Source organism: Carassius auratus, unplaced genomic scaffold (assembly GCF_003368295.1).
Source record: "Carassius auratus strain Wakin unplaced genomic scaffold, ASM336829v1 scaf_tig00022499, whole genome shotgun sequence".
Lineage (NCBI taxonomy): Eukaryota > Metazoa > Chordata > Actinopteri > Cypriniformes > Cyprinidae > Carassius > Carassius auratus.
Window position 1 is genome coordinate 1 of NW_020525190.1, and position 26,046 is coordinate 26,046.

Below are 26,046 nucleotides of genomic sequence, written 5' to 3' on the forward strand. Positions count from 1 at the left end.
TTCACTGGCAGACGCTTTTATCCAAAGTAACTTTTATTGCTTTCATTGTATTTAGTTGATTATAACCATGACTTTGATGTTGCTAGTGTCATGTACTACCAGTCGAGCTGCAGTGTTTCTTTGACTCGTTCCTTCACACTCGACTGTGTTATACATTTCTCACTCACCCTTATTTTTCATTTTTCCAGGTCAGCATTACAGATTTATATCTCAGCTTGTCAGTGTGTCAATATTTTATGACTTGCATTGAGTTGTGGGCAGTCCGCAGAGTCATATTACCTGAAACGTTTTTTGATGTATATATTTTTTGCTGAATAAACATTCAAGTGTAGAGAAATAGAATATGTTGTTATCAGACAGTCTGGAGAGCCTGAGAGTGTGACGTGATTCTGATCACATTAAAGCAGGATGGGATTGGAACAAAACGTATTTGATTTGATTTGACCAACTTATTCGAATGAAAGTATCTGAATTAGATAAGACTGAACTGCACTGATCAATATATCAATATATTTCAATTACAGAGATCCTTCATGGTTCAGTGAGAGCTGGCTGGCTCGCATTAAAGAGGATGTTGGAGATAATGTGAGACTCAAGGTAGTTTTGTTTTTCTTTTAGGCCCTGGTGCTTAAATCTAACTTGGAGACCATGCCAAATATAATGTGTTAGTCAATGCTAAAGTCTTTGATTCTCTACATTTTTACAGATGAACAACCTTAAAAAGATCCTGCAGATGATGGTTGATTATTATAATGAGGTGAATGACACGGTTTGGTTTATTAAAATGCTTGCCTTCATTTGAACTGTTTCAGATGTCATCAGTCAGACTTTAACTCTTTAGAATTAACCTTTCATCAGACACAAAGCATTCTGAATTCACACATGCCTACAGTCAAATTAATTTGTAATTCTTGGGTGGTATAATGATATAACTGTGTGAATGCCTGCAAATTTGCTCTTTTTTTTTTTTTCAAAGATACAATGACCATACCTAATCTGATTAATTCTAATAATGAATATGTGTTATGATCGCTCTGTGTTCAGGTTTTGGCTCAGAAGATGACAGAATTCCCTCTGCCTGATCTGGTGCGTGTGGTAGAGCAGTTTGATCAGGTAGAGCTGGGACGCCTCCTACAGCTCATCCTGGGGTGTGCAGTCAAATGCGATAGGAAACAAGGTAGTTAGAGGGATAGTGCACCCAAACCTTTAAATATTATTTATTATCATAATTAACATCTGTTTTCCCTGTGATGAGTGCATATATATATTCATTTTAACCCTGTGTTTTTTGTTCAGAGTATATCCAGATCATCATGACCTTGGAGGAATCTGTACAGCATGTGGTCATGACTGCTATTCAGGAGGTCAGATTCATTTTATTCAGCTTTTTTTATGTGGTCATATGTATTCTTTCATTTATAAAGAACAAAAATAATTTCAAAGCTTTTTGTATTGGTTACAGCTTATGAGCAAGGAGAATGTGTCTCAGTTAGGAACAGAGCATCTTGGAGATGTTGAAGAACAGGTATGAAATACAGACATATAACATCATCATAATGTCAGCTGAGAACTGTCAAGAGTACTGATATTGTCGTTAGATGTAGTATTCAATGCTGCTGTTTTTGGTAGTTAAAAAAAGCCTTGGAGGATCTGAGTGAAGTCATGGCAGAGAGAGAAGAGCTGGCACAGCGCTGTCAGGAGCTCGATGTGCAGGTGAGATCCAGTTTCAGTAAAACAGCTGTCAAGGGGTTTTGCATTAATCAAGATACCATAATATTATGAATATTAAAAGTCAAGTCACATTCATTTATGCAGCAGTTTATATAATACAGATTTCAAAGCAGCTTCACGGTAATACACAGGAAAATAACAGTGTTAAAAATGTATCCATTATGAAATGACTCATTTGTAAAGCAGCGCTTTAAAAAACAGTAGTGTCATTATTCAGCTCCATTTAGTTGATTTAGTTCAGTAACCGTGTCATTGTAGCAAAGTTGATCAAATATGAGCTCAATTCCACTATAAAGCTGCTCTACAACTGTAGATACTTTTGTTAAGATTGTGACAAAATGGTTTATTAATAGAAACCATGCATATTATTATTATTCCTTGATTTAGATATGAATATACAGAGGTGCTGAAATATTTACAAGCTGTCTACATTAGTCAAAGAAATCCAGAGACGGCATTAGTTTTAGTGGCTATGTTTGCAGACAAGTGTCAGCATCTCTGTTTTCTGCTGCACCTTCACAGATGAACAGATTTAGCCTTTGAGTGCAAGTGTTTTTGTTTGTCTCTGCAGAGGCTGATGTGTTTTTTGCTTTACCAAGTGGTAAAGTAATTTGTCATGTACAGTGTTTTATTAAATATTTTAGTATATATTTCCCTTTTGGAAATTGTGGTAAATTTAGTACATTTAAAGGTGTTAATTTTCATGTGCACACAAATGGGTTAGAAATTCACGTGTTGCTGATTCTTGACAGATTGAGTTGTAAAAGTATCCTTGACCTTTGAGAGGTAAGTCTAAACAAATGCATGATAACCTAGCCTAACTTAAACTAAAAGACTGCATTGACACTAACCGATCTAACCACTGAAAAACTGGTCTTATCTGGGGGTTTTGTGTGGCAAAAAAAGTTCATGGGGTCATTGCTGAAATTACTGGGTTATATACTAGCACACTCTAAAACGAGAATAAAATCCATTTGCTGTTTGGCTGTGAAAGATTTAACATGCTTAACATGAACAGTGGATTTGTTTGACATAATTTGCTAATTAAAAAAACAATAAAAGTGTTTTTTATTTCTCTTAGCTGGTTTATTTCCTTTTTTGGTAAGTAGTTGGGGAGCAAAAAAAAAAGTAAAATTGCAAATGTCTTATAATTCACAAAATAATGAAAAAAATCTTTACATCATGTTCTATACATACATTACTATTCAAAAATTTGAGGTTAGTAAGTTTTTTTTTTTTTAAGAAAGTAATTATTTTATTCAGCAAGGATGCATTAAATTGATCAAAAATGTATTTATAATCTAAAAATGGATCACATTTTCCACAAAAAATATTCATGTAATATAAAAAAGTGTTTCTCAGCATATTCAAATGGTTTCTGAAAGGTCGTGTGACGTGAAAGCTGGATTAATGGCTGTTGAAAATACAGCTTTGCCATTAAAGGAATAAATTGCATTTTAAAATAAATTAAAATAGAAAACATTCATTTTAAATTGTAAGAATTCGTATTTTTGATCAAATAAATGCAGCTTTGGTGAGCATGGGATACTTCTTTCAGAAACATTAAAAGATCTTACTGACCCCAAACATTTGAACGGTAGTGTAGATCGTACAGTACAACTCTACACACAATTCTATGTATGTTCCAATATGTCGTATGTAGTTAGATTGACACTTTCCAGAATGCCCTGATGTTTGACCTTTTGCCCTTTGAACAGGTGACAATGCTACAGGAGGAAAGAAACAGCCTCCTGGCAGAAAACGACCTCTTGACTGATCGATCCAGTCAGCTTGATATGTTTGATAACCCCAGCACTCCATCAGGGAGGAAGCACAGCCAACTACAGCTACAGCTAGAACAGCTTCAGGAGGAGAACTTCAGGTACAGCTTCATCTGACTACAAGATCCATCATTCTCCATATCCAAACTAACTGGTCAAATATTATCTGCAACTTGCTTGATATTAACCTGCTGATGTTCTGAATATTGTTGTGGATGCATAAGTAGACAAGCATTGACATGATGAACCAAGCGTGGGTAGAATGCCTCCATTTAAAATAGCTTGCAGTGTAAATAATGAATGTGTAATAACCAGACTCGAGGCAGCTAAAGATGATTACCGCATCCACTGTGAAGAGCTGGAGAAACAACTGGTGGAGCTTCAGCATCGTAATGATGAACTGACCAGTCTGGCTGAGGAGTCGCGATCGCTTAAAGATGAATTAGACATATTAAGGTTTGCGCTAGGTCATACATATTTTAACAAGTAGTTTTTGCCAGTATCCTCTTTGGGTGTTTTGGGAAGTTTTATGATTGATTTGTGTTTGTTTAGGAGCTGCTCTGACCGGGCAGTCAAGCTAGAGGCCTCTGTTGAAACGTACAGGAAGAAGTTAGAAGATCTAAGTGACCTCAGACGGCAAGTCAAAATTCTGGAGGAGAAGAATATGACCTATATGCATAACACAGTCAGCCTTGAAGAGGAGCTACGCAAAGCTAATGCTGCAAGAACTCAGTTAGAGACATACAAGAAACAGGTATAAACATGCTAGCAGTTTTATTTTATTTTTATCATTGCATCATGTTTTTTTTAAGAAATAATATGTTTATTCGAAAGGATGCATTAAATTGATCAAACACTGGAATAATTGCTGCTGAAAAATCAAAAGATAACCATTACATTGTTTTTGGAACTTCAGGGCCAGGAGCTCCACAGGAAACTGTCTGATGAGTCCCGTCGGGCTGATAACCTGGTGTTCGAGATGAAGAAATTTCAGGAGAAATATGATGCTTTACTGAAGGAGAAAGAGGTAGACCGGCACATTCACCCTGTAGTAACTCATACACATGCCAAAACCTTGGGATAATTGTGTTTCTGTATGATTGATCAGAGGATCAGCATTGAACGGGACACTCTCAGAGAGATTAATGAAGAGCTGCGATGCACACAGGCCCAACAGGACCAGCTATTACAAGCAGGTATGTTTGCAGACCCCACACCTAGAGATGTTGCTCATGAATCGGAGCAGGTAGGCTCTACTGAGTGCGATAACTGTTCCTCCACTCCTGAGGAGCGTTTGGCTTAGCCAATTTAAATTCAGTCAAATCTGCTAATTCGGAGGCAGTACAGCCTGTTACATTGATATTCCAACCACAGTGCAGCCTTGAACCCAGTTCGAGTGTTCTGTCTGGGTCACTTCGCAGCTCAGTAAACACAGACTAAAGAAGTCGTTTTGAAGATGGTACGAAACTTGAACTTGTGTATATTTCACGCTTCACAGGAAAGTATCAAACAGGAAGTCCAAACCATGAAAACCTGGCAGCTGAGATGTTGCCCATTGAGTACAGGTATGATATATATATATATATATATAGCAGGTAAATCATAAAGATTTATTTCTGATTTAATATGTTTCAAAATGTCATTTATTCCTGTAAGGGTAAAGTTGATTTTTTTTAACATTCATTACTCCAGTCTTCAGTCTCACATGATCCTTCAGAAATCATTATATTATTCTGATCTAGTGCTCAAGTGACATTTTGTATTATTATCAATATTGAAAACAGTTGTGCTGTATAATATTTTTTTGTGAAAACTGTGTTAATGTTGTTTAATTGAAAGTTGAAATAAATTGTGTGAAGAAAAGTCTTCATAATTGGTAATAATGAGTGAAGAACGAGTTGTTAAAATGGTCATTACTACTGTTTTAATATCAATAGCAAGACTAGCATTGTACTCTAGCATGCCATTCTGAACCTAATGCCTTTGTGATTCACATCTTTAGTGCATGGAAAATCTTAGTTACCATTGAAGTGCTCCTTTATTTGTGTATGCTGATTGAATATGTCTGCTTCTCCAGGGAGAAGTTCATCCGTCTGCAGCATGAGAACAAGATGTTGCGTTTGCAGCAGGAGGAGTTAGAGAACGAGCGTGTAACTGAGCTGCAGGAGCAGCTGGAGGAGGCCCGGCGCGGACGCAGCCAGCTGGACACTGAGAACAGGTACAGATTGTCATAATACATCAAACATAAACTGACCGTACCGTTTTCTACATATAAACATGCCCGTGTGAGAATGTGTTGTGTTGTTTTATATGTATTAAGGCTAAACAGAGAAAGAATTAGTGAGCTCCAGCAGCAGGTAGAGGATCTACAGAAGGCCTTGCAGACACAAGGGACCAAACCTGAAGATGTAAGTGTGTGTTTGAACCACTTGGTGGTGCTGTTTTTGCACATTTTTGGTCAGTGCTGCATGAACATTTAATTTGCTAAATTATCTGGTCTTTTATTTCTTTCTGATAGTGATGATACTGATAGTGATAGTGATACTTTTCATTAAAAGTCACATTGCTTGTTTCCTTTCATACAGTCTCATCTGAAGAGGAAGCTGGATGCCCATATGTAAGTTTAGCCATTTAAGCAAATTTGTTTTGTTTGTTCTTTTAGCTATGTTTGAGCATCTTATGCACTTGCTGAAATTGATGGTCCTTATGTTATTTTTTTTCCTAGGGTGCAACTGAATAAGGCACAAGATGAAATCATGAAGAAGAAAGAGCTGTTGGAGGACCTTCAGCCAGACGCTACTCAAACCAGTTAGCTTCTTCATTTTGACCTAACCCAATATTTCACCCACATTGCTTTAGGCTTTTCATAACCTCATAGACAAAGACTGAGTCACACTCAACTTTGATGCCCATGATCTAGAGTGATGTTATGATCCTCGTTGAGTAAGACACAAAAACTCTTTAAAGTTCCTCTCAATTTTAGAGATAAATGTCACTTTTAGGTGTGAAGATGGATGAACTGATGGCATCGCTGAAGAAGAAAGATGAAGACATGAGGGCGATGGAGGAACGCTACAAGATGTACCTGGAGAAAGCCCGTGATGTACTGACATTAACTTCAGCTCTTACATACTTACTATCTATTTTGTCTTATGCTCTGGTCTGTGTTACCATCTTGTAGCCAGGTTTCATCAGCCAGTATATGTATTCTTGCCTAATTGTAAGCTCTTTTACAAGCTCTGTTATATAGAGAGTTATTACCCATATGTTCCAATGATAATATATGTCATGTGTTTCTAAGGTGATTCGAGCTCTGGATCCTAAGCTAAACCCAGCCTCAGCAGAGATCCAGTCACTGAAAGTGCTGCTCTCTGAGAAAGAGAAGAAGATCATTGCTCTGGAGGTAGAGCAGCCATCAGTTCTCTGTTTTACATGTTATTTACATCTAGCAATTTCAGACTTTCTCACTCGCAATCTCATTCTTTTTGTTGTTTCTTTCTCTTTTAACTCCTGTCCGTTCTCATCCTCCCTTCTTTACTCAGCGGGAGTGTGAGCAGGCCAAACTGAGGGAATATGAGGAGAAGTTAATTGTGACAGCTTGGTATAATAAGGTATGATGACATGCATGGTGTTATAGTGCATGGTGTCAATACATGATGCAGTTCTTTATTTAGTTAATAAATTAAAGATCCTATAAGCCATTTATTTGTTAAAGATTCTGCGATCTATTTGCAATCTATTTACCGTATTTTCTGGAGTCGCACTTTTTTCATAGTTTGGCTGGTCCTGGGACTTATCAAAATTAATTTGACATGAACCAAGAGAAATGAACCAAAAAAAAAAACATTACCGTCTATCCTGCTGAATGCTCCTGTAGTCAGGTGCGACTTATAGTCCAAAAAATACGGTATTTATTTTTTGGTTTGTTTATTCCAATTAAAGATGCTGGATTTAGCTGTCAATTGAATATGCTATTTATTTATATTTGCATCTGTCAATTATAGATGCTGTAATTTAGTTAATTTTTTCAGTTAAGGATTCTTCAAGCTTTTTTCAATAGAGAATGCTGCAATATTTATTTGTGTGTTGGTTGATTAGTAAAGGAATGTTACTCAAAAATTCCTATTGAATTGAAAACTGAATTAGTTGTTTTGAAACATCTATCTCAGTCATAAGTGTACACTCTGTAAAGTTTAAAAGAAAAAAACTTTTTTTCTTAATTGCCACCTTGCTGAAAAATCAACAGTTAATTGCTTTGTGTTCACAATAATTGTATTACATTTTTTGTCATATTGTGATAAACATACAGAGTTTGAGTTACCAGAAGTTGGCAATGGAGTCACGGCTTAGTGGGCGATCCAACTCTCTAGTGCCGCCCGGCCAGTCCTTCCTGGCTCAGCAGCGGCAGGTGACCAATGCCCGGCGCACCATGTCCATCAACGTGCCTGCCCCTTCTTCCAAGTAACCTTGTCCTGAGTACCTCCCCAACTTCCTGCTCTTCTCCTCCTTCCCCTCACACTTAAACTCAAGTGACCTTAAGTACACTTCTAAACAAGGGGACAAGCATGCCATGATGAACGTTAGCGTGTCCCCATGTGATCACTCACTACACTTACACATGTATAATAATGTACATAAGGGGCTGAACTCTGATGAAAGATATTCATTCAGTACACTATGACGTACAGTAGCAGGCTTTTTCACTTTCAGTACTAAACAAGCACCTATAACATTCTGCAGCAGGGTCATTTCTGAACCAGCATTTATACACTGAAGGTCACAGATCCATCCTTGTCGAGCTCACTCAGACTGTGCAGGAACAAATGCATTCAATGCGTCCTGTAATGGTAGCATGCATGCTTTTGCTAGAAATTACTTCCAACTATACACTATGCAGCCGTGGAATATATTTGAAGTCACGCAGGTATGTCTTATAAAACATTGAAAGTATATGCAGACTGCACATTTTGCCCTAACCAATCAAAATCAGGATGACGATCAGGATGACGATGTATCTGGTGCTGGACACCAGATTTCTTATTTTGTTCCTATTATAATGACTTTACTAAACAACAACAACATGCATCGAAACATTAAAACATTTAAAAAGACATGCATATAATCACTTTAATTGATTAAATCTGTATCCAGGTGCTTCATTCAGCCACTTATGGTATTTTATATTCAGTTGACTGTGATAGGACTCTTGCATGCTCTTTTAACAAGCAGAGGGGCCTTTTATAATGTGTCCGGTCTGTGAAAAGACCTCAAGTATCAGGATTTGAACACCAGCACAGAATTATATCAGGCCATAGGTAACTGCTGTGACTGCTTTGAATGTGTTGTATACCACTCATAAAAAAAAACATGCTTGACTTGAGAAACATAGCTGCATTGTGAAATGGCTTTTGCTGTATTGTGAAAATCTGCCCCTGCTTAGGTTGAGTTAGCTGTCTGCTAATAGACTAACTGTTGCGTTTTGAAATAAACACTCTGTTTGTGTTGGGAGATAATATTAATTCAGTTTTAAATAGTAAGGTTAATCATTACGGTTCTGGTTTGTCTTTTCCGGTGTTTTATTCTACTAGGCTTTTTTGGCCTGTGATGGGTAAATGCTGTTGTTTTTTGAAATGCTAATATGTATGTATGGTGTGTTCAAAGGAAGAACTCTTAAATCTGTGTTCTCAATTTTATGAGCACTGTCATTTTTTGTGTGAGATTATAAATTATAAGATTGGATTCATATGGTGTTAGAGTAATATTTGGAGTTAAAGAGCACTTGCAGCCTTCATTTATTTGTTATGAATAAACAATAATGTTTTGCAATACCGCCTTGCTTGCATGTTAATAACCCTACCTTTCGAAGTCTTTACTCATGTCTCAACACAAGATGGCGACTAATTTAAATATTTCATTAATTTTGCAGTCCCGCAGTGTCACTAGTGGTGCTGAAAGAAGACACACAAAAATCCAACAGGAACATATTGTGACGTGACTATGGATTTTAACATTGTTTATTATCATGACAAAACCTTGTTTATGTGTCCGACTAATATCTGTTGCTATGTATTATCTGTCACCTTAAAAATCTTGAACTTCATCCCCTTGACCCCACAATCTGAAATTGGTTCCAACAGGTAGATGATTCTATAATGTTTAACTTGTTCTAGTGACCTTTTCTCTATTTTTTTTTTCTAGGGCAATGTTCATCTATCACGCTATTAGTTTTTATAGACTAGGCATTACTAAGCAGGTTTATGCATGTTTGACACATGGGAACTAAATATGTATTCTCTCACACCCATTAATTAATCAGGAACTACTGAACTTTATATAAGTCAGCAAAAGACAGGACATCATCTTCATTAATGTTAAACAGATACATTGTCATATTCAATGACGTTAGTATTATATTGCTTTATAATGTTGATTTATTGGCATAATAGAATCAGCGTGCCGTTGCATGGATCTTGAAGGGGTGTGGGGTGCGTGTTACTCCTATCACTCCATCAAGATTGAGTTTCTCACCCTCTGCTGCTGAAAATCGAAATTTTCTGAACAAAGTGACAAAGAAAAGGAAGAGCTCCATTCTCGCGAGCTGCTCCCCCAAACAGACCCTCTTTCCTGTGACAGAGACACAGTAGTATTTATTTATTTATTATAATTATTTATTTATTTATTAGTTTTCTTACGTACCCCAAACTTTTGAATGGTAGTGTAAATGATTAATAATATATTATCTTTTGGTACATGGTATTTTCAATTTACCTGCAGAAAAGGGCATGAATGCGTCCCGCCTCACAAACTTGCCCTCTTTGTCTAAAAAGTGCCCAGGATTGAACTCGTAGGGTGTCTCCCATTCATTCTCATCAAAGAGAACCGAGTGCAGTATGGGTAAAATTGCTGTACCCTGGTTGAAACAATAATGTGACAAAATACACCATTGATCCCTTTTTGAGAACCATTTTTGTCAGTCAGCCAAATTAATAACTTTTGGAAGTGATTACATTTTTAAAATAGGAAAATATTGCTGAATTTAGTTCTTATCTGAATAAATTAACTGCGTATCACTAACCTTTGGGATGAAGCTCTCTCCAAGGGTTGTGTCTTTGTCAGCCATCCGCAAGCCATTCATTGGTACAATATCTCCGAATCTCAGGATCTCGTGGATAACAGCCTCAGTGTAGGGCATGTTGGCCTTGTCGGCTATACTCGGCTCCTTTGAGCGTCCAATCACTCTGTCTATCTCCTCCTGAACTTTTTCTACAATTAACACCATATATTAAAATATCAGTTACGTATGAGTTACTACTTATATGCTTAGTTTATTGAAATTCACCTTGTACTTCTGGGTAAGTGATGAGGTATATGAGACCCCAACATAATGCAGTGGATGTAGTTTCGGTCCCAGCCAGAAACAGGTCTAGAACACATGGAATAATGTTCTCTTCATCAAAACCATCTGTTGTTTCATGTGGCTTCTGGTCAGGGATGGAAGGAGTAAAATAAGTTGCTGTATTCCTACAAATACATGCAAGTTCAATAGGGTAGTTTGTAGTTCTCCTGTCATTTTAATAGTTGTATTACCTTCATAATTTCAATTAGGAAGCTGTCGATGTAGTCTCGAGGCTCTGAGGGATCCAGTTCGGCCTTGTGTTTGACAACAACCTCTTTAACAAAGGCTTGCAATAATTTGTAGTTACTGAACATGTCATTGTGTGGCCCAGGAAGATGCTTCATGATGGTGGGAAATGCTTCATAGAGCTGAATGTAAAACATTTTTATTCACTCATGTGTCTGTAGTAGTGCTGCATGACCAGAATTAATTATGAATAGATATTTGAAGGAGTAGCTCTCCAAAAAATTTAAATTGGCTTAAGATTTACTCAACCTCAGGTCATCAAAGATGTAGATGAGTTTGTTTCTTCTTCAGAAAAGAGTTTTGAAACTAGGTATCAGTTGCTCACCAATGGATCCTTCTAACGGCACCCATTTACTCAAGTCCACTTGTGTCTACTTATGTCAATTTTATTACATCCACTTGATAATAAAATGCAAAATTTCTTCAAATCTGTTCTGATGAAGAAACAAACTCATCATGGTCTGAGGGGTCTTTGTGGTATTACAGTACATAAAGGACAATTATCAGAAAGAAAAATTATTTATTTACCTGTGCCCAAATGGACCCCTCTAATTGAATGCTTTTAGATATGTATTTTAGCATTGTCCTGAATTGGTGGTCTGCATAATCAAATCTCTGGCCGAACACCATTTGACAGATGATATTGGAAACCGCATTGTTGAAAAGAATGGTTGGGTCAAAAGCGCCTCCTGAGAAGGACAAAAACTAGATGAGTCCTGTTATTTACCCTAAATTTATTCTGATACATGCAAAGTTTTGTGTACCTTTCTGTTTGTCAATCTCATCAAGTAAGAAGCGGCTCTCTTCACAGATGGTCAGCTCCATTGTTTTCTTTCCCAACCCGAAATTCCTCAGTGTTGACAGAGCAAAACGTCGTTGCTTCTTCCACATTTCACCATTACTGAAGAAGAGTCCAGCTGTCCGGACACGAAAAATCAGTATATAATCGGGTTTCATAGGATACTGAAAGTTTAGGACCTGAAACTTTTTTTCCCAAAAAATAATCCGTGAAAGTATGTTTGTAAACGTCAGAAGATGATGATCTTATAATCTAAATATTAAATGAGCTGTGTTATTTTCTATTCATTTTATGTCCTTTTTTGCAACCGTTTTAGCAAGCTTTAGGACATGTCTAAACAGTTTGGCACTATTAAAAATACTTTTTTAAATTTTTATTTTAGAAATAAATAACATATCCAAATTATGTAACTATTTGGGCTTCACAGTTTAAAGGAATGTTTATTCAAAGGGACTTTGGTTCTTCAGATTCACAATAAACAATGCTTTTCTCTTGTGATAGGTCGGTATTATTTAACCTACCATTGCCCGAGTAGACTCGACATTGTAATGGACTGTAGGGCCGATCCAGAAAGTTTTCAGCTTGAGTCACCAGGGCCTCCTTCACCAGTTTATAACCAGTGATGAAGACCACTTTGTCTCTTCCTAATCGCAGACTGAATATATCGTTGTAGGCATGGCCTAGCTGTGAGGAGAACAACAATGCAGAAGCTTGAAGCATGTGACTGTAACTAATGCAAATCATTGGGTTCATAAATATTTTTTGTCAGCAAACTGCAAGCATGATCTAAATGTCATACACACCATATCATGTTATCTCTTATCTCAATATTGTATATATATATATATATTAATAAACATTGTCCTGTCCTATCAACCCATAAGTATCAATATTGTCTGCTCACCTTTGTCAGATATATATGCGGCTCCTTCGAGTCAACGTTGAAGACATTTCCTAGGAGTGGAAGAGAGAAAGGGCCACGTGGGTAATTCGGTGGGTTTCTGTTCTTCACATAGTCTGCCACCAAGAGAAATGCCACTATGAAGAGCAGTAGTCCTCTAAAATCGAGAATCTCGAGAACTGAGGTTAGCACCATGACAGGCGAAGAAGGATAATGTGAGGTTTGCAGAGTGTATGTTGAACAGGCAGCCTTTGTCCATCTGTTCAGCCTGCCACTCCCCTCATACTTCTCTCAATAGATGTAATGTTTTTAACAGAAAATGGACTCGGAGTTACACAACTTCTTGACGGTTTAGATTACTCTTGTTGTGTCAGAGATTTTTGAGTGTTGAATGAATGTCGGCTAATATGTTCATTAATTTTAATGGGGCGTCTTCCTCAGATTGCATTATTATCTGCAGCATGATTGAGACCAGAAGTGAGGTGGACTATTGGAGTTTATACCTTGCAGGTTCATTTTTAACCGTGCTTGACTTTTGCCATAGTGTTAGTGATTGAATCCTCCCCACTCTCCCATATTCATTCATGTCTATATTTGCTCTTTGATTTGCAGTGTAAATAGGGGACAAAAGATGTCAGTGCAAAACACATGATCCTGATAGTTCCAAAACACTTTTCATACAAAGCTGGCAGTACCAGTTCATATTTTAGAGCTTTCAAATCAATCAATAAGGTGCACTAATGGTCACTCAGGGAAAGGTTATGTGTTGGTTTGAAAATGATATGTAAAATTGCTAAATCAGAAAGATACATGACTTTATGAATTCTTTAATACAGGCAGGTTAAAGGTAAGTAATAAAACAACAGAAAACAACTATGTGTCTCTGTGTGTGTGTGTGAAACTATTTTTTAAAGAAATATCTTATGCTTACGTAAGACATTAATTTGACATTTATTGGGTAAAAAAAAAAAACACAAAACTTATCAAATTAGCGTAATATAATTATATTTACACAGCACATACACTAAGCAATCACAAAGAAGAGGGGAAAAACACCTAGTCATCAGCCAATGTATATCAAAGGTGTGGCACCTTGCAGAAGTAATAAGAGACTGGCAAAAACAAAAAATGTATGCATAATCAATAGATATTGTAGGAGGGAAAGAAATAATGCATAAAGAGCTACAGTAAACAGAGGTTCTGAAAAAGGTTCCCACATTTTAACAACTGTTCTATTTTCAGACAGAACAAATTCTTTCCTTGTGTTGACAGGAAGTAAGTGTTGAAGGCCAAAGCACATTTCCTTGTGTTTATAGTACAGATCACAATCTATATAATGGTGTTACATTTTGGCAAAAAGAAAAAGTAGTAGTACATAATGTACAATTTAAATGACTTTGTATATGTATTATGCATATAAAAAAGTCCCAAATAAACATAAGGAAGTTGTGGGTGATATTTCTTGCATTAAATTTGCACTGCATTCTCGCAGAGCTTGTATGGCAGGGGGGCTTGTGTGAAGCCCACCTTGCTCTCCAGACTGGACTCCTCACCAGGAGGAGGGCTGAAACTGAAGTTCTGCAGGAGAATGGTGAGAAAGATGAACAGCTCCACATGAGCCAGTGTATTTAAATATTTTTCTTTCACCTTTGGTATAAAATAGCTTCCTAGATTTTTGTCCTTTACTGCAGTTCTAGCCATATTGAGAGACACAAGGTTTGCTTTTCTAAGATTTTTATGTCAGCAAAACTGCCTTTGAATTTCAAATTTTTTTTCTAAGACCATTGGCAAATATCTGCTCTTGTTCACAAACTCACATCATTTTGGTCAATTCCACAAAAAACAAGACTTCTTATTTTATGTCATTTTGTTTTCAGTCAGGGGTCAGCGTCAAAGACAATGGAAGAAAATTGTGTTTAGACCTGCTGTACAATCATAGAAGAAGTTTTTCTTTACATTCAAAATAATTAGCATCCTTATTTTGCACCTATTGAGCAAGACCACTTTGTTTATCTGCAATAAAACTATATATAATAATCACAAATTATCTTGCTACTTTAATTCCATATATACAGTAGCTGTATTATAAACAAATATGTTGTGCTTCCTTTCTTTAACAAAAATCAAAAATAACAGTATTATTGTTCAGTTATATAGTAAATTAGCAATATCTTAATGTTACATCATCACTACAGTGTTGTAATAAATGTATGAGTTCCTCATCAACAGTTCAACAGTTTTAGATTGTGAAGACATTTCCTAGGACAGGCTGCAGCCAGGGTCCTGGTGGAACATTTGCTGGATTTTTATGACTGTAAATCTATAAGCAGCAGCAGTAAACAAATCACAAACAAGCAGCTTTTAAACTGCAAGCACTCATATAAGGAATACTGTATAAAACCATGGCTGAGTCTATAAGCAGCTGTTTCCTCTGAGGTAAACCAACTTATTTTAGACAAGCTGTTGTTAATAGGGTGTATTTGTGTGTGTGAGAGAGAGTGCACGAGTGCTATTTATCTGAAAAGAGAGAGTTAATGAGGGTCTCAGCACCAAGAGACCATTCAAGCAGCTTGGGAGACCTTATGTAACCCTGTTACGTAATCAATGTTTATAGTTCATGCAATAGTTTCCAACAAAAACAGAGCCTCAGTTCAACCTCCGTGTGAACCTTCTGCATTCCAAATGAATCTCTACCAAGAACACGTCATACATAATGACTTACACAGCTGAACTACAGATAAGAACTTCCGTGCAATCATGACAATGCTAAAGTGTTTTGGTTGGACGACATGTTTCTTAATGCATAACAGTACAGAACACTGCAGCTAAAACATGATATAAACGTGTGTAATGTACCGTATGAATATTTTGGGTTCTTGCTTCCCCAGGGCCTTTGTTCCTGGGTAGTCAAGAGGGTTGGGGAGGTAATAAGACACGCTTGTTTTGCTCTCTTCCTCTATTCTCTGCAGAGACTTTGTGAAATGTAATGCATGCCTGATATGTGCTGCTCCATTTTTACAGTCTGAGAAGTTTGTAAATGTAGATTTTATCACACTGTTTAACACTGGGTACAATTACTACACTCTAAGATTTGAAATTAAGGAAAGAAAAAGTAGAAAAATTATTATTTCAGTCTTTCTACTTAAACATGTTTAATTAAATGTGCATATCAGAGAGGGACATTTGTCCTAAAAGCACACACGCACACAATCTAAAAAGGGATTTTGTCCATGCTATGTGTTGACTGTACACTCAGTGTTTCAGATTTCAAGAGGATTAGGCCTTTCATAGTTTTGGGGTTGCAGGAAGTTACATAATACCCCAGCTGTTGTTTAGCAATGAATCTGTGACATTCCTTTACTCAGTATAGTTAAAGTAACTCAAAGAATCTGTCTTTTTATATGAAACAATTCTAGTCATCTTTATTGTATTATTTTTTTTTTTGCATGAAACAGAGATTTAGTTGTAATTTATTTACATGACAAATATGATTATACATCCGTAAATAATGTAGACAGTGCATTATTACATGAATCAATACATATGCATTTGTACAGTACAACAAAATCATTAATATATGTATTGATACATTTACACATACTGTATACATTAAAATCAAGTGTACTACATTGCAACAAATGAGATGCTAACATAAAAGATAATTATCCAGACATATTTTGTCTTATTTTACTGACTTTGTTTTGTCCTAACGTGAGGACACACATATACGGTAGGGAGCAGGAGCATATGTGAACCATATCTCGCCCACTAAACTGGGTTCCTCTCCTGGACATTTGGAGATGGTGAATTGCTGCAGCAGGGAGGTGAAAAACAGGAAGAGCACCTGACGAGCCAGCTGCTCTCCCACACACGCTCGCTTACCTATGAGCAGATGACATAGAGCACAATTGAGGTAAATTTAGGTATTTTTGTTGTATAACAGCCTGAGAGTTCATTCATTCAAAACCGCTCATTGTTTTGTAAAAAAAATTAAATATTACATCATTGCATAAGGCAGTTTTTTATTAATTTATAAAAGCAAATTGCCCTGTTAAAGTGAGTGCTAATTTTGTTCTTCTGTATTTAACACTATTCAACAACAACAAAAAAATCACACAATTAGAAAAGTTATATATAAATATTTATAAAACATTACCTGATGAAAATGGCATGAAGGCATCTCTCTTTCGAAACTGGCCATTTTCAGTCAGGAAGTGTCCTGGGTTAAAGGTGTCTGGTGTCTCCCATTCGTTTGGATCATGCAGGACTGAAGACAGGATTGTTGAAACAGCAGTGCCCTAATAAAGAGAGAATGAAAACTGCTGATCTGTGTAGCAAACAACAATGGCTGATTGACGTAAGAAATGTATGCCGATATGAGATCATTGACTATATGTTTTAAAATACATGTATATTTCAATCAAGTCTAGACTAGTCTTGAATAGAATAGAATTCCTACCTTTGGAATGAAGTATCCTCCTAGTTTTGTGTCTTTAACAGCTTTTTTAGGGAATCCCATTGGAACAACATCTCCAAGTCTTTGCATCTCATGGATGACAGCATCAGTGTAGGGCATATTAACTCTGTCAGCCAAACAGGGTTGACGCGACTGTCCAATCACCCTGTCTATCTCTTCCTGGACCTTTCCTGAATGGGAAATACAAGATAGTTGTAAAGTGGTGACAATATGTCTTTTCTTTAAAACTGACCAAACCAAACTCACTCTGTGTTTCTGGATATTTGATCATAAAAAGAAGACCCCAGCGTAATGTAGTGGCAGTGGTCTCTGTCCCGGCCTCAATTACATCCAGGCAAGTTATCACTAACCCTTCTATGTTAAAACCAGCCTGGGGGTCACTCTTTTTCTATGGAAAAAAAAACATGCTGAATTATTCAAACATCTTCATATTCAGAAAGAAAATTCCACCTTTACTTACTGCACCTTTTCCATCTCAGTCAGATAGTTGTCTATTAAGTCACGAGGGTTTGAAGAGTCCCAGTCCTCTCTGTGTTTAATGATCTCTCCTCTCAGGAAATTTGTGATCTTCTTATAGTTGGAAAAAATTGTCTGGTGGGGGCCAGGTAAATATTGCAATAGCCGAGGAAACACATTGTACAGCTGTAAAAGATGACATTATAGGTGATGAATACAGATTTTGAATAATAATTACCTCACAGGACGTTAAAATATTAAACTAGTGTTTAAGGATGCTATTATGAATCAGTACCTGTGCTCTAGGAGAGCCCATTAACTTAACGCATTCGGTGTCAAGACGCAGGATACTTTGGTAGCATTCATCATGATACTCAAAGCGTTGACCAAATATCAAAGAAGCAACAGTATTTGAGACAGCACCGCTTAAGATAGCCAAAGGGTTGAAAGGTCCTGTTTGAGAGAAGAAAAAAAAGGATGTTTATTAAATTGCAAATTGGTGTCATTCTTCTTTGCCCCAGTAAACAAAGATTCTCCTGTTAGTGAGATATTTACACCATACCCTTTTCTGTCTTAAAGGCATCACAAAGGAAGACACACTCTTCCTGGATCCTGTGCTCAAGGCTTTTCTTCCCCTCTCCAAACATCCGCAAATGGAAGGCAGTGAACTTCCTATGCGACCGCCACAGGTATCCATTACTCATTGATATACCTATATAATGATGAAACTTATCATTAATAATAAAACATCACCAACTCCTTCGAAGAATAAAAACTGGTACTAAGCATTAAGGTCATTGTGGTCAGTGCACTTACCAATTGCCTTGAAAACTTTGTGAAACAGAGGGACATTTGGACGCTCAACAAAACTATCACTCTGAGTAATGAGGGACTCCTTTACCATTTTATATCCAGATATGATTACCATTTTCTCACTCCCCACTCTTAAGCTGAACACCTTCCCATAGGCTTCAGCCAACTGAAATTCAAAATTTTTATTTTATTTATATCAATCAAGTCCAGAAACAAGACAATAAATTAAATCAACATCTAAAATTGCTTTAAATAGACAAACATGCTAATTAAAACCATATGAATTTAGCTCCCACCTTAGCCATGCTCCTAAATCCATCTTAGTGAAGACAGTTCCCAGGAATGGCAGAGGCCAGGGTCCTGGCGGGAAATTGGAAGGATTCTTGTTTTTGATCATATCTACAAGGAGCAGAAATACGAAAAAGAAAATGATCCAGCTTTTAAAATCAAAGCTGTCGTATATCAAGTGCAGGATCATGGTGGTAGAGGAACGGCAGATGCTCTTTGTCTTATTTGAGCTCTGTGGTTTGTAAATGATCATTGGTATAAATACTTTTGTACAGGACTGGGAGATGTAAATAATGGGAGGGAGGAGTAGAGAGATATTACATATCTCTCCATGAAGGTGGAGAACGAAACCTTATGGAAACATGTTTATCAAAAGTAAAAGTTTGATGATAAGCACATAAGATATTACAAACGCATTGACTACATCACAGTGTGACCTGACATGTTGGCATCTGCACTAGAGGTTTAAAACTATGTTAATACTTTAATGTTAATACTATGCTAATTTCTGCAGCTTTGATTGTACATATACAAATAGTAACATAATATGGCTAATCTTCATCTTTTTCCATGTTTTCATATACAATACATTGGTACATTTTAATATGTACAATAATTGCAAGCTCATTTCTGAGTTCAAGGGTGAACATCAAGAATTATTAACTTGAATCTAAGAATCAAATGCAATGGACACTGCATTTTTTAAAACTGCGTGACAGAGATATTTATTGCGTTTGATATGGTTTGCCCATTTGTAGATCAGAACAAATAGGCGTTTGGTATTAAAACAGTGTGAAGATAAACCACCACTATAAAGCCTACTTAATGGTAACAAAAATAATGAAATCTTACATACTTGGGGGTAGGTATTCTATCATAACAGATATCCATAATCATGCTAAAAAAAAAATTGTTATACTCTAACGGGAGGACACACATATACGGTAGGGAGCAGGAGCATAAAAACATATCTCTCCCTCCAAACTGAGTTCCTCTTCTGGACATTTGGAGATGGTGAATTGCTGCAGCAGAGAGGTGAAGTATATGAAGAACTAATGGCAAGGGAATCCCGGTGAAACAACATCTCCAAATCTTTGCATAACAGACTAGGGCATATTAACTCTGTCAGCCAAAACAATGCATAAATGATCCAGCTTTTAAAGTCAACGCTTTTATTTATAAACTGCAGGTTCATGTAGAAGAAAATGGCACATTCCCTTTGTCAGAGAATGTCAGAGTTGGATAGGCTATTTGCAATCTATTAATGCTTATGCTTGACTGGGAAACATGGTCATCGTTTCAAGTAACAATGCAACTGGCAGTGAAACCAGCCCTGCCTTTCACACAGCGACCACGGACTTCATACCTCTCCATGCTTAGGAGGCCCTGCTGAAAAAAAAGTAAGGAAAAGAGAGGAGAGGAGAAATATTCCAGGGGGGTAAACAGAATCTTACTAGTATATCAGTATTTTGAACGCATACGTTTTTCAAAATAATCTTTCATAACATTGGATAACCCTTATGAAAATTAACCATGGTTTTACTACAAATATAACCAAAAACCATGGTTACTATAGTTAATATAACCACAAATTAACCATGGTTTTGCTATATTAACCAGTTTAACCATGGCATTTGTAGTAAATTTGTAGTACATTGCCAAAAAACCATGGTTATTACAGTTTTACTATAATTAAACCGTTATTTCCATTTACATCCTCATAATGTAAAAAGATAGCCTATAGGAAAGGGAGCGTCCCACAAACGAAAGCAAAGCAGTTTATGCATTTTTATTTTATTTTACTTACGTATTTACTTTATTTATTTGGTCAATCGCTAGAAATGAGTTATCTCATGCTATTTATTTATTTCATTAGCCTACACCTCGCAGACTCTAAATATCTAATCTAGCTTCAGTGAAGGGGGCGGTGGTTCAGTAGATCCAGCCAATAGAAAGCTCCTACACAGTATGGACTAGAATGCTATTTGTTCTCGCTAGTGTCGGTCGTTCAAAGCAGAAAATCGGTTGAGTTACATAAGGAAGATTCGGTGTACAAAAATATGAGCGCTTTGACTGGACGATTGGTTTACCTTTAAAAAAATCATTCAGGAACACCGATTCGTTCACGAAACAGCTCTCTTTCGCATATCCAAAATGTTTATTGCAGGTTATTATTGCACGATGTAGAAAACAGAAGTGAACCAGGAAGTAAACAAATTAAAGTCAAACTTTTCGCGTAGGCTCGTTTCTCAGTGCAGAATAAAGGGGGTAAGCGCTTGAAAATGGTCTTGGAGAACATGTTGTTGTCTTTAGCCTCAGTGCAGTGGACAGATGTAGGGACCCTGTTATGATGTTTGTCATCTTTCTGCTGATCTCATATCATCTGAGAAACAGAAAGCCTAGAAATTATCCCCCTGGACCCACACCTCTCCCCCTTTATTGGGAATGTTTTCAACCTGGATGCTAAACAACCACATATTCAATTAACTAAGGTAACTCACAGCCTCTTGTTGTGGTTTCTAAGTCTGATCGTATAAAGTATTTCAAATTAGGCTTGGTATCCTAATCCCTGTAACCGTGAGTATTTTTCCCATTTTTTTTTTCATGTTGTCTCTTTCCCTGCAGATGTCAGACCGTTTATGGCAACATTTTCAGCTTGCGTCTGGGAAGCTTAAACACTGTTGTTGTGAATACCTACAGCCTGGTCAAGAAAGCTCTTATTGACCATGCAAACATTTTCACAGGCGTCCAACCAATGATGTTCTCAAAAGAATAATCAAGTGCCAAGGTATACATTAATGTTGGGAGAATAACTTTAAATGATATTCTAACACTCCCTAAATATCACATCTTTCATGAAATGTCTGGCAACAGGTGTAACCTTCAATAATGGCTACAGTTGGAAGCAACAGAGCGGTTCACTCTCAGTACTCTTAAATACTTTGGTGTGGGAAAGAGGAGCCTGGAAGTCATCATCATGGAAGAGTACAAATACCTTCACCAGACCATCATGGAAACCAATGGTAAGTACAGTAGAAGCATTAATGTGATAAGAAGCAAAACCTGACTATTTAGGCATATCATGCTTTTTAGTTTTGTCAGAATTCTGCATTATATACACACACACACACACACACACAGATATATTATGTATGTATGTATATATGTATGTGTTTGTATGTTTCTCCCACAAGATGACACCAGTCGGTCTTCCATGCATTGAATTTAAATACATTTTACAGTTGCATAAACATAGCCACTATGTTGAGACTGTGTCTTATTAACTAATTTAACCTGTCAGCAGTTAACCTAGTGGTAATAAGTCTTACTTTTAGACTTAGATCAATCTACTTTTATATTTAACTGACTTTTTATAACTAAAAAAATAATGATAATAATTCGATGACTAACTTGTAAGATTAGTCTTAGAGGTTTATGCGACCAGCACTAGGACCACTAATCTATAATAGAGAACAGTATAATAAGAAGAATACAAAGAATAGTCATATATATATATATATATATATATATATATATATATATATACACACACACACACACACACACACACACACATATATATATATATATATATATATATATATATATATATATATATATATATATATATATATATATATATATACATATATATATACTGTATATCAGTGACTAGGACTCAATTCCTTAGCACCACATAGCAAGACATTGACAGCCACCGTAAAAAAATCTACTTTTAAATTGAAACTAGCTTCTGTCGTTTTATTTTATTAGGGCTGCCATTCGACCCTCATTACTTTATTAACAATGCTGTCTCCAACATCATCTGCTCCATGGTATTTGGGAGGAGGTTTGAGTACACTGACCAAAGGTTTCTGAACATGCTCAGTCTTGATGTCTAAAGCCCTTAAACTACAAACGTCTGTGTGGATACAGGTATTATGAGATGAAAATATATAGTGGTCTGTCATAGGACTTCCTAAAATTTCCACTTAAGGTGCAACAAAATGCATTATTTGAAACAACTAATAAATTAAAGGTGCCCACCAAGCGACCTGCTGTCTTGTCCATTGTAGCTTTACAGTGTTTTCCCTTATGTTATGGAACCCCTCCCGGACCTCATAAAGACCTGTTTCCTGCTCCATCAAGTTTGTGCTTTTATAAAGGAAGAGGTGGACAAGCATTGTGCAGACGTGGGACCCCTCCTCACCCAGAGATTTTATATAGACTGCTATCTCACTGAGATCCAGAAGGTACAATCTCTCTCTACCAACAGCCTATGAAAATATGGCTTTTATAATGTATTATGCTTATGCAAACAAAATATTTGATGAACATGTACAATATTCCACTCATTTAGTTCGAGTTTCCTTTATCCAACATGACTATCCTGCATATGCTAATTGTAATGCCGCTGTGTGCTTTAGAGGAAATATGATCTAGAAGCGGGATTTCAGAAGAGGTCTGCAGTATGCTGTACTTGATTTGTTTGTGGCAGGAACTGAGACAACAATCTACTACTCTACTGTGGGCCTTTGTATACATGATTGAAATACCCAGAAATCCAAGGTAAAATGCCTCCAAATACAAGTCAGCTGTTAATAAAATGTTGTCCATGTAAACGGTTCATAAACCAATTATACTGAATACTTTACTATGTTGTTATGAAGTTACATTTGTTAAACATGTCATGGACATTGACACTGAATGTCATATTCAGAAAAGGTTCAACAAGAAATAGACAAAGTAGTTGGACGGTCACGTCGACCCAACATAGATGACAGACCCAGCATGCCATACACTGATGCTGTTATCCATGAGGTCCAGAGAATGGGCAATGTTGTCCCCTTAGTGTGCCAAGAATGACCAATGAAGACACAATATTGGAAGGATATTATATTCCAAAGGTGAGATGAATGAAAAAAATTTGTAAAATGACAACAATTACACAGCCGACTTCTCATCAACATAGCATACTTACTATATCAATTGATGGATGGGGACTGATATGTTCTCAGAGTTGCGTGATATTAAAAAAAAGTCTGAATTGTGAGATGAAAACATCACAATTGCCTTTTGTATTTTATATTCCATACATTCCATACATCCTTGAGTAATTTTAATGTATTTAATTTTATTCATACAACTCTTGGGTAATTGGTAGTAACAGATCTTGTCTAGAAAATAGCCTCAGCTGCTGACATGCCATTTAAATTTGAGCTTACAAGCCACCTACCAACAAAATCAAACTGCTATGTTGTTTTTAAACGTGTTGAAAATAAGTTGAAAAGTACATTATATGCAACATGGAATCTTTTATGTTAACCCTTAGATTGTTTTTTTTTTTTTTACATTAAGGGTACACAGATCATTCCTAACCTGACCTCAGTGCTCTTTGACCAGACCAAGTGGAAGTCTCCATATTCATTTGACCCGCAGAATTTTCTTAATGCTCAAAGCGAATTTGAAAAACCTGAAGCTTTTATTCCTTTCTCGGCAGGTGAGCAGGTTTTTTTTTTTTTTTTTTTTTTTAGGTAAATATTTTATTACACAAATACAGAAAATACTTGACAGTTGTGCATATACACATTAAATCGTGAGATAATCTTGAGGCTTGTTTTGAGATTTCATTTCGTCTTCCCAAGGAAAACGATCTTGTCCAGGAGAATCACTTGCCCGTATGGAGCTCTTTCTCTTCTTCACATCCTTTCTTCAATCCTTCACTCTTTCACCTCCAGGGGGAAAGCAAACAAGCTTGGACTTCAACTTTGGAATGACACTCTCCCCAAAGCCATTTAAAATAAGTTTCACTCCTCGTTGATTGTTTATACATTGTTTATACATCAGTGCACAATATTTACAGGTGGTATTTGCTGTTGCAACAAAATGATCTATAACCATGTAAAACTGCAAATAAAAGTGGGTTACTTTTAAAAAATAATCTCTTATTTATCCCATGAAATCACACAATCATAACATCAAACAAACAAAAGAGAGAAAGCTAAATGATAATAAAATATATTTTTAATTGAATATTAATAATTTAAATGTAGAACATGTCCTGACAAGCGGACATCACTTTTTTTTCTTTTTGTTTTCTCTTTTTGATTAGTGAATGTTTTTCGTTGGTTTTTCCTGGAATGGGAGGGTCTTGGGTGTAAAGCTTCTGGTAATCAACGACCTAATCTGCCAATACTGACGTGACCATGGATCTGCTGCGTCTGTACGAGTGGCTCGATGTCAAGACTATTTTGATTTTTTTCTGTTTTTTTTATTACTGGCTGATTATTATCACAAAATAAAGCGCCGAAAAACTTTCCTCCTGGACCATGGTCTTTGCCGATTATTGGAGACCTTCATCATATCGATCAAAAAAATATCCATTTACAAGTGGCAAAGGTAAACAACCTGTATTCATGTTTGGATCTGTGACAGTATGCAATTCGAAACATCATCTTTGCGACTGATATAAAGTTGGTTTCGACGTGGACGTTTGACAGAGATTCAGCCCCGGAAATCTTCTTTAACGATTTTGCACAATGACAAGAAACATACTGCGTTATATAATAGTTCCAAATGTAGAAGAGAACACGCTTTATTTATTAGTTATTTTTTTATTATTTATCTGCGTTAAGGTATTTTATCTGGTAACATATACTGGTAAAAAATGTATAGCCTGAATGCACTGTAAATCGCTTTGGATAAAAGTGTATGATAAAAGACCTTATGTAAAAGTGCAGGTACCGTCTGCAAAGGTGCAAAAATGAAGAGCAAAAAGCACAATTAATCCATATAAATGCTTCACTTTTGAAATGTATATTAAAAAAAATCAGATCTAAGTGTTGTATTTCTGGTTCATAAAATAACATTTAGATGTTGGTTTTATTCACTGAACTATAGCAAAACAAAAGTTATGGAAATAGACAACTTGCAAAGCATTAAAAACATTATACAGTTTACCGCCACTAGAGAAGATTATTGCACTTTGTAATAAACAAATCTCCATATTCATCGGGAAGAAGGCGGCGGGAACCGGCGCACAATCAAAACTCATTTTAATAATCAAAAGTAAATACAAAACGGCGCACCAGCCCCTCACGGACGACTGGTGCGCATAAATAAAAAGCAAACATAAAATAATATCCCAGGCCTGGTCCT

The 26,046-nt window shown here is 36.4% G+C and overlaps 3 protein-coding genes and 1 pseudogene across 3 annotated transcripts; 2 read left to right on the forward strand and 2 right to left on the reverse strand.

Moving 5' to 3' along the window:
• Nucleotides 1-519: 519 nt before the first annotated feature.
• Nucleotides 520-9,200, forward strand: LOC113077390 (protein Hook homolog 1-like; the record flags this gene model as incomplete). Its single annotated transcript, XM_026249802.1, has 20 exons — nucleotides 520-597; nucleotides 707-757; nucleotides 1,045-1,177; nucleotides 1,297-1,364; nucleotides 1,463-1,525; nucleotides 1,630-1,713; nucleotides 3,450-3,613; nucleotides 3,828-3,968; nucleotides 4,065-4,266; nucleotides 4,429-4,539; nucleotides 4,621-4,708; nucleotides 5,011-5,077; nucleotides 5,590-5,730; nucleotides 5,833-5,920; nucleotides 6,098-6,129; nucleotides 6,238-6,320; nucleotides 6,515-6,615; nucleotides 6,814-6,915; nucleotides 7,055-7,123; nucleotides 7,822-9,200. Coding segments are annotated over 20 exons (2,022 nt in total), but the record flags the coding sequence as incomplete, so codon positions are not given.
• A 310-nt stretch (nucleotides 9,201-9,510) lies between these two features.
• On the reverse strand, nucleotides 9,511-13,135 carry LOC113077392 (cytochrome P450 2J2-like). Its single transcript, XM_026249803.1, has 9 exons — nucleotides 12,858-13,135; nucleotides 12,475-12,637; nucleotides 11,919-12,071; nucleotides 11,683-11,843; nucleotides 11,100-11,276; nucleotides 10,852-10,993; nucleotides 10,588-10,775; nucleotides 10,281-10,422; nucleotides 9,511-10,136 (listed from the first exon to the last, which is right to left on the reverse strand). The coding sequence occupies exons 1-9, from the start codon at nucleotides 13,047-13,049 to the stop codon at nucleotides 9,961-9,963; spliced, it is 1,494 nt and encodes a 497-aa protein (XP_026105588.1). The 5' UTR covers nucleotides 13,050-13,135; the 3' UTR covers nucleotides 9,511-9,960.
• A 3,119-nt stretch (nucleotides 13,136-16,254) lies between these two features.
• LOC113077393 (cytochrome P450 2J2-like) lies at nucleotides 16,255-19,112 on the reverse strand. Its single transcript, XM_026249804.1, has 9 exons — nucleotides 18,912-19,112; nucleotides 18,604-18,785; nucleotides 18,350-18,499; nucleotides 18,083-18,240; nucleotides 17,797-17,973; nucleotides 17,578-17,719; nucleotides 17,314-17,501; nucleotides 17,011-17,152; nucleotides 16,255-16,736 (listed from the first exon to the last, which is right to left on the reverse strand). The coding sequence occupies exons 1-9, from the start codon at nucleotides 19,076-19,078 to the stop codon at nucleotides 16,561-16,563; spliced, it is 1,482 nt and encodes a 493-aa protein (XP_026105589.1). The 5' UTR covers nucleotides 19,079-19,112; the 3' UTR covers nucleotides 16,255-16,560.
• Nucleotides 19,113-20,994: 1,882 nt separating this feature from the next.
• Nucleotides 20,995-24,753, forward strand: LOC113077391 (cytochrome P450 2J2-like; annotated as a pseudogene).
• The last annotated feature ends 1,293 nt before the right edge of the window (nucleotides 24,754-26,046 follow it).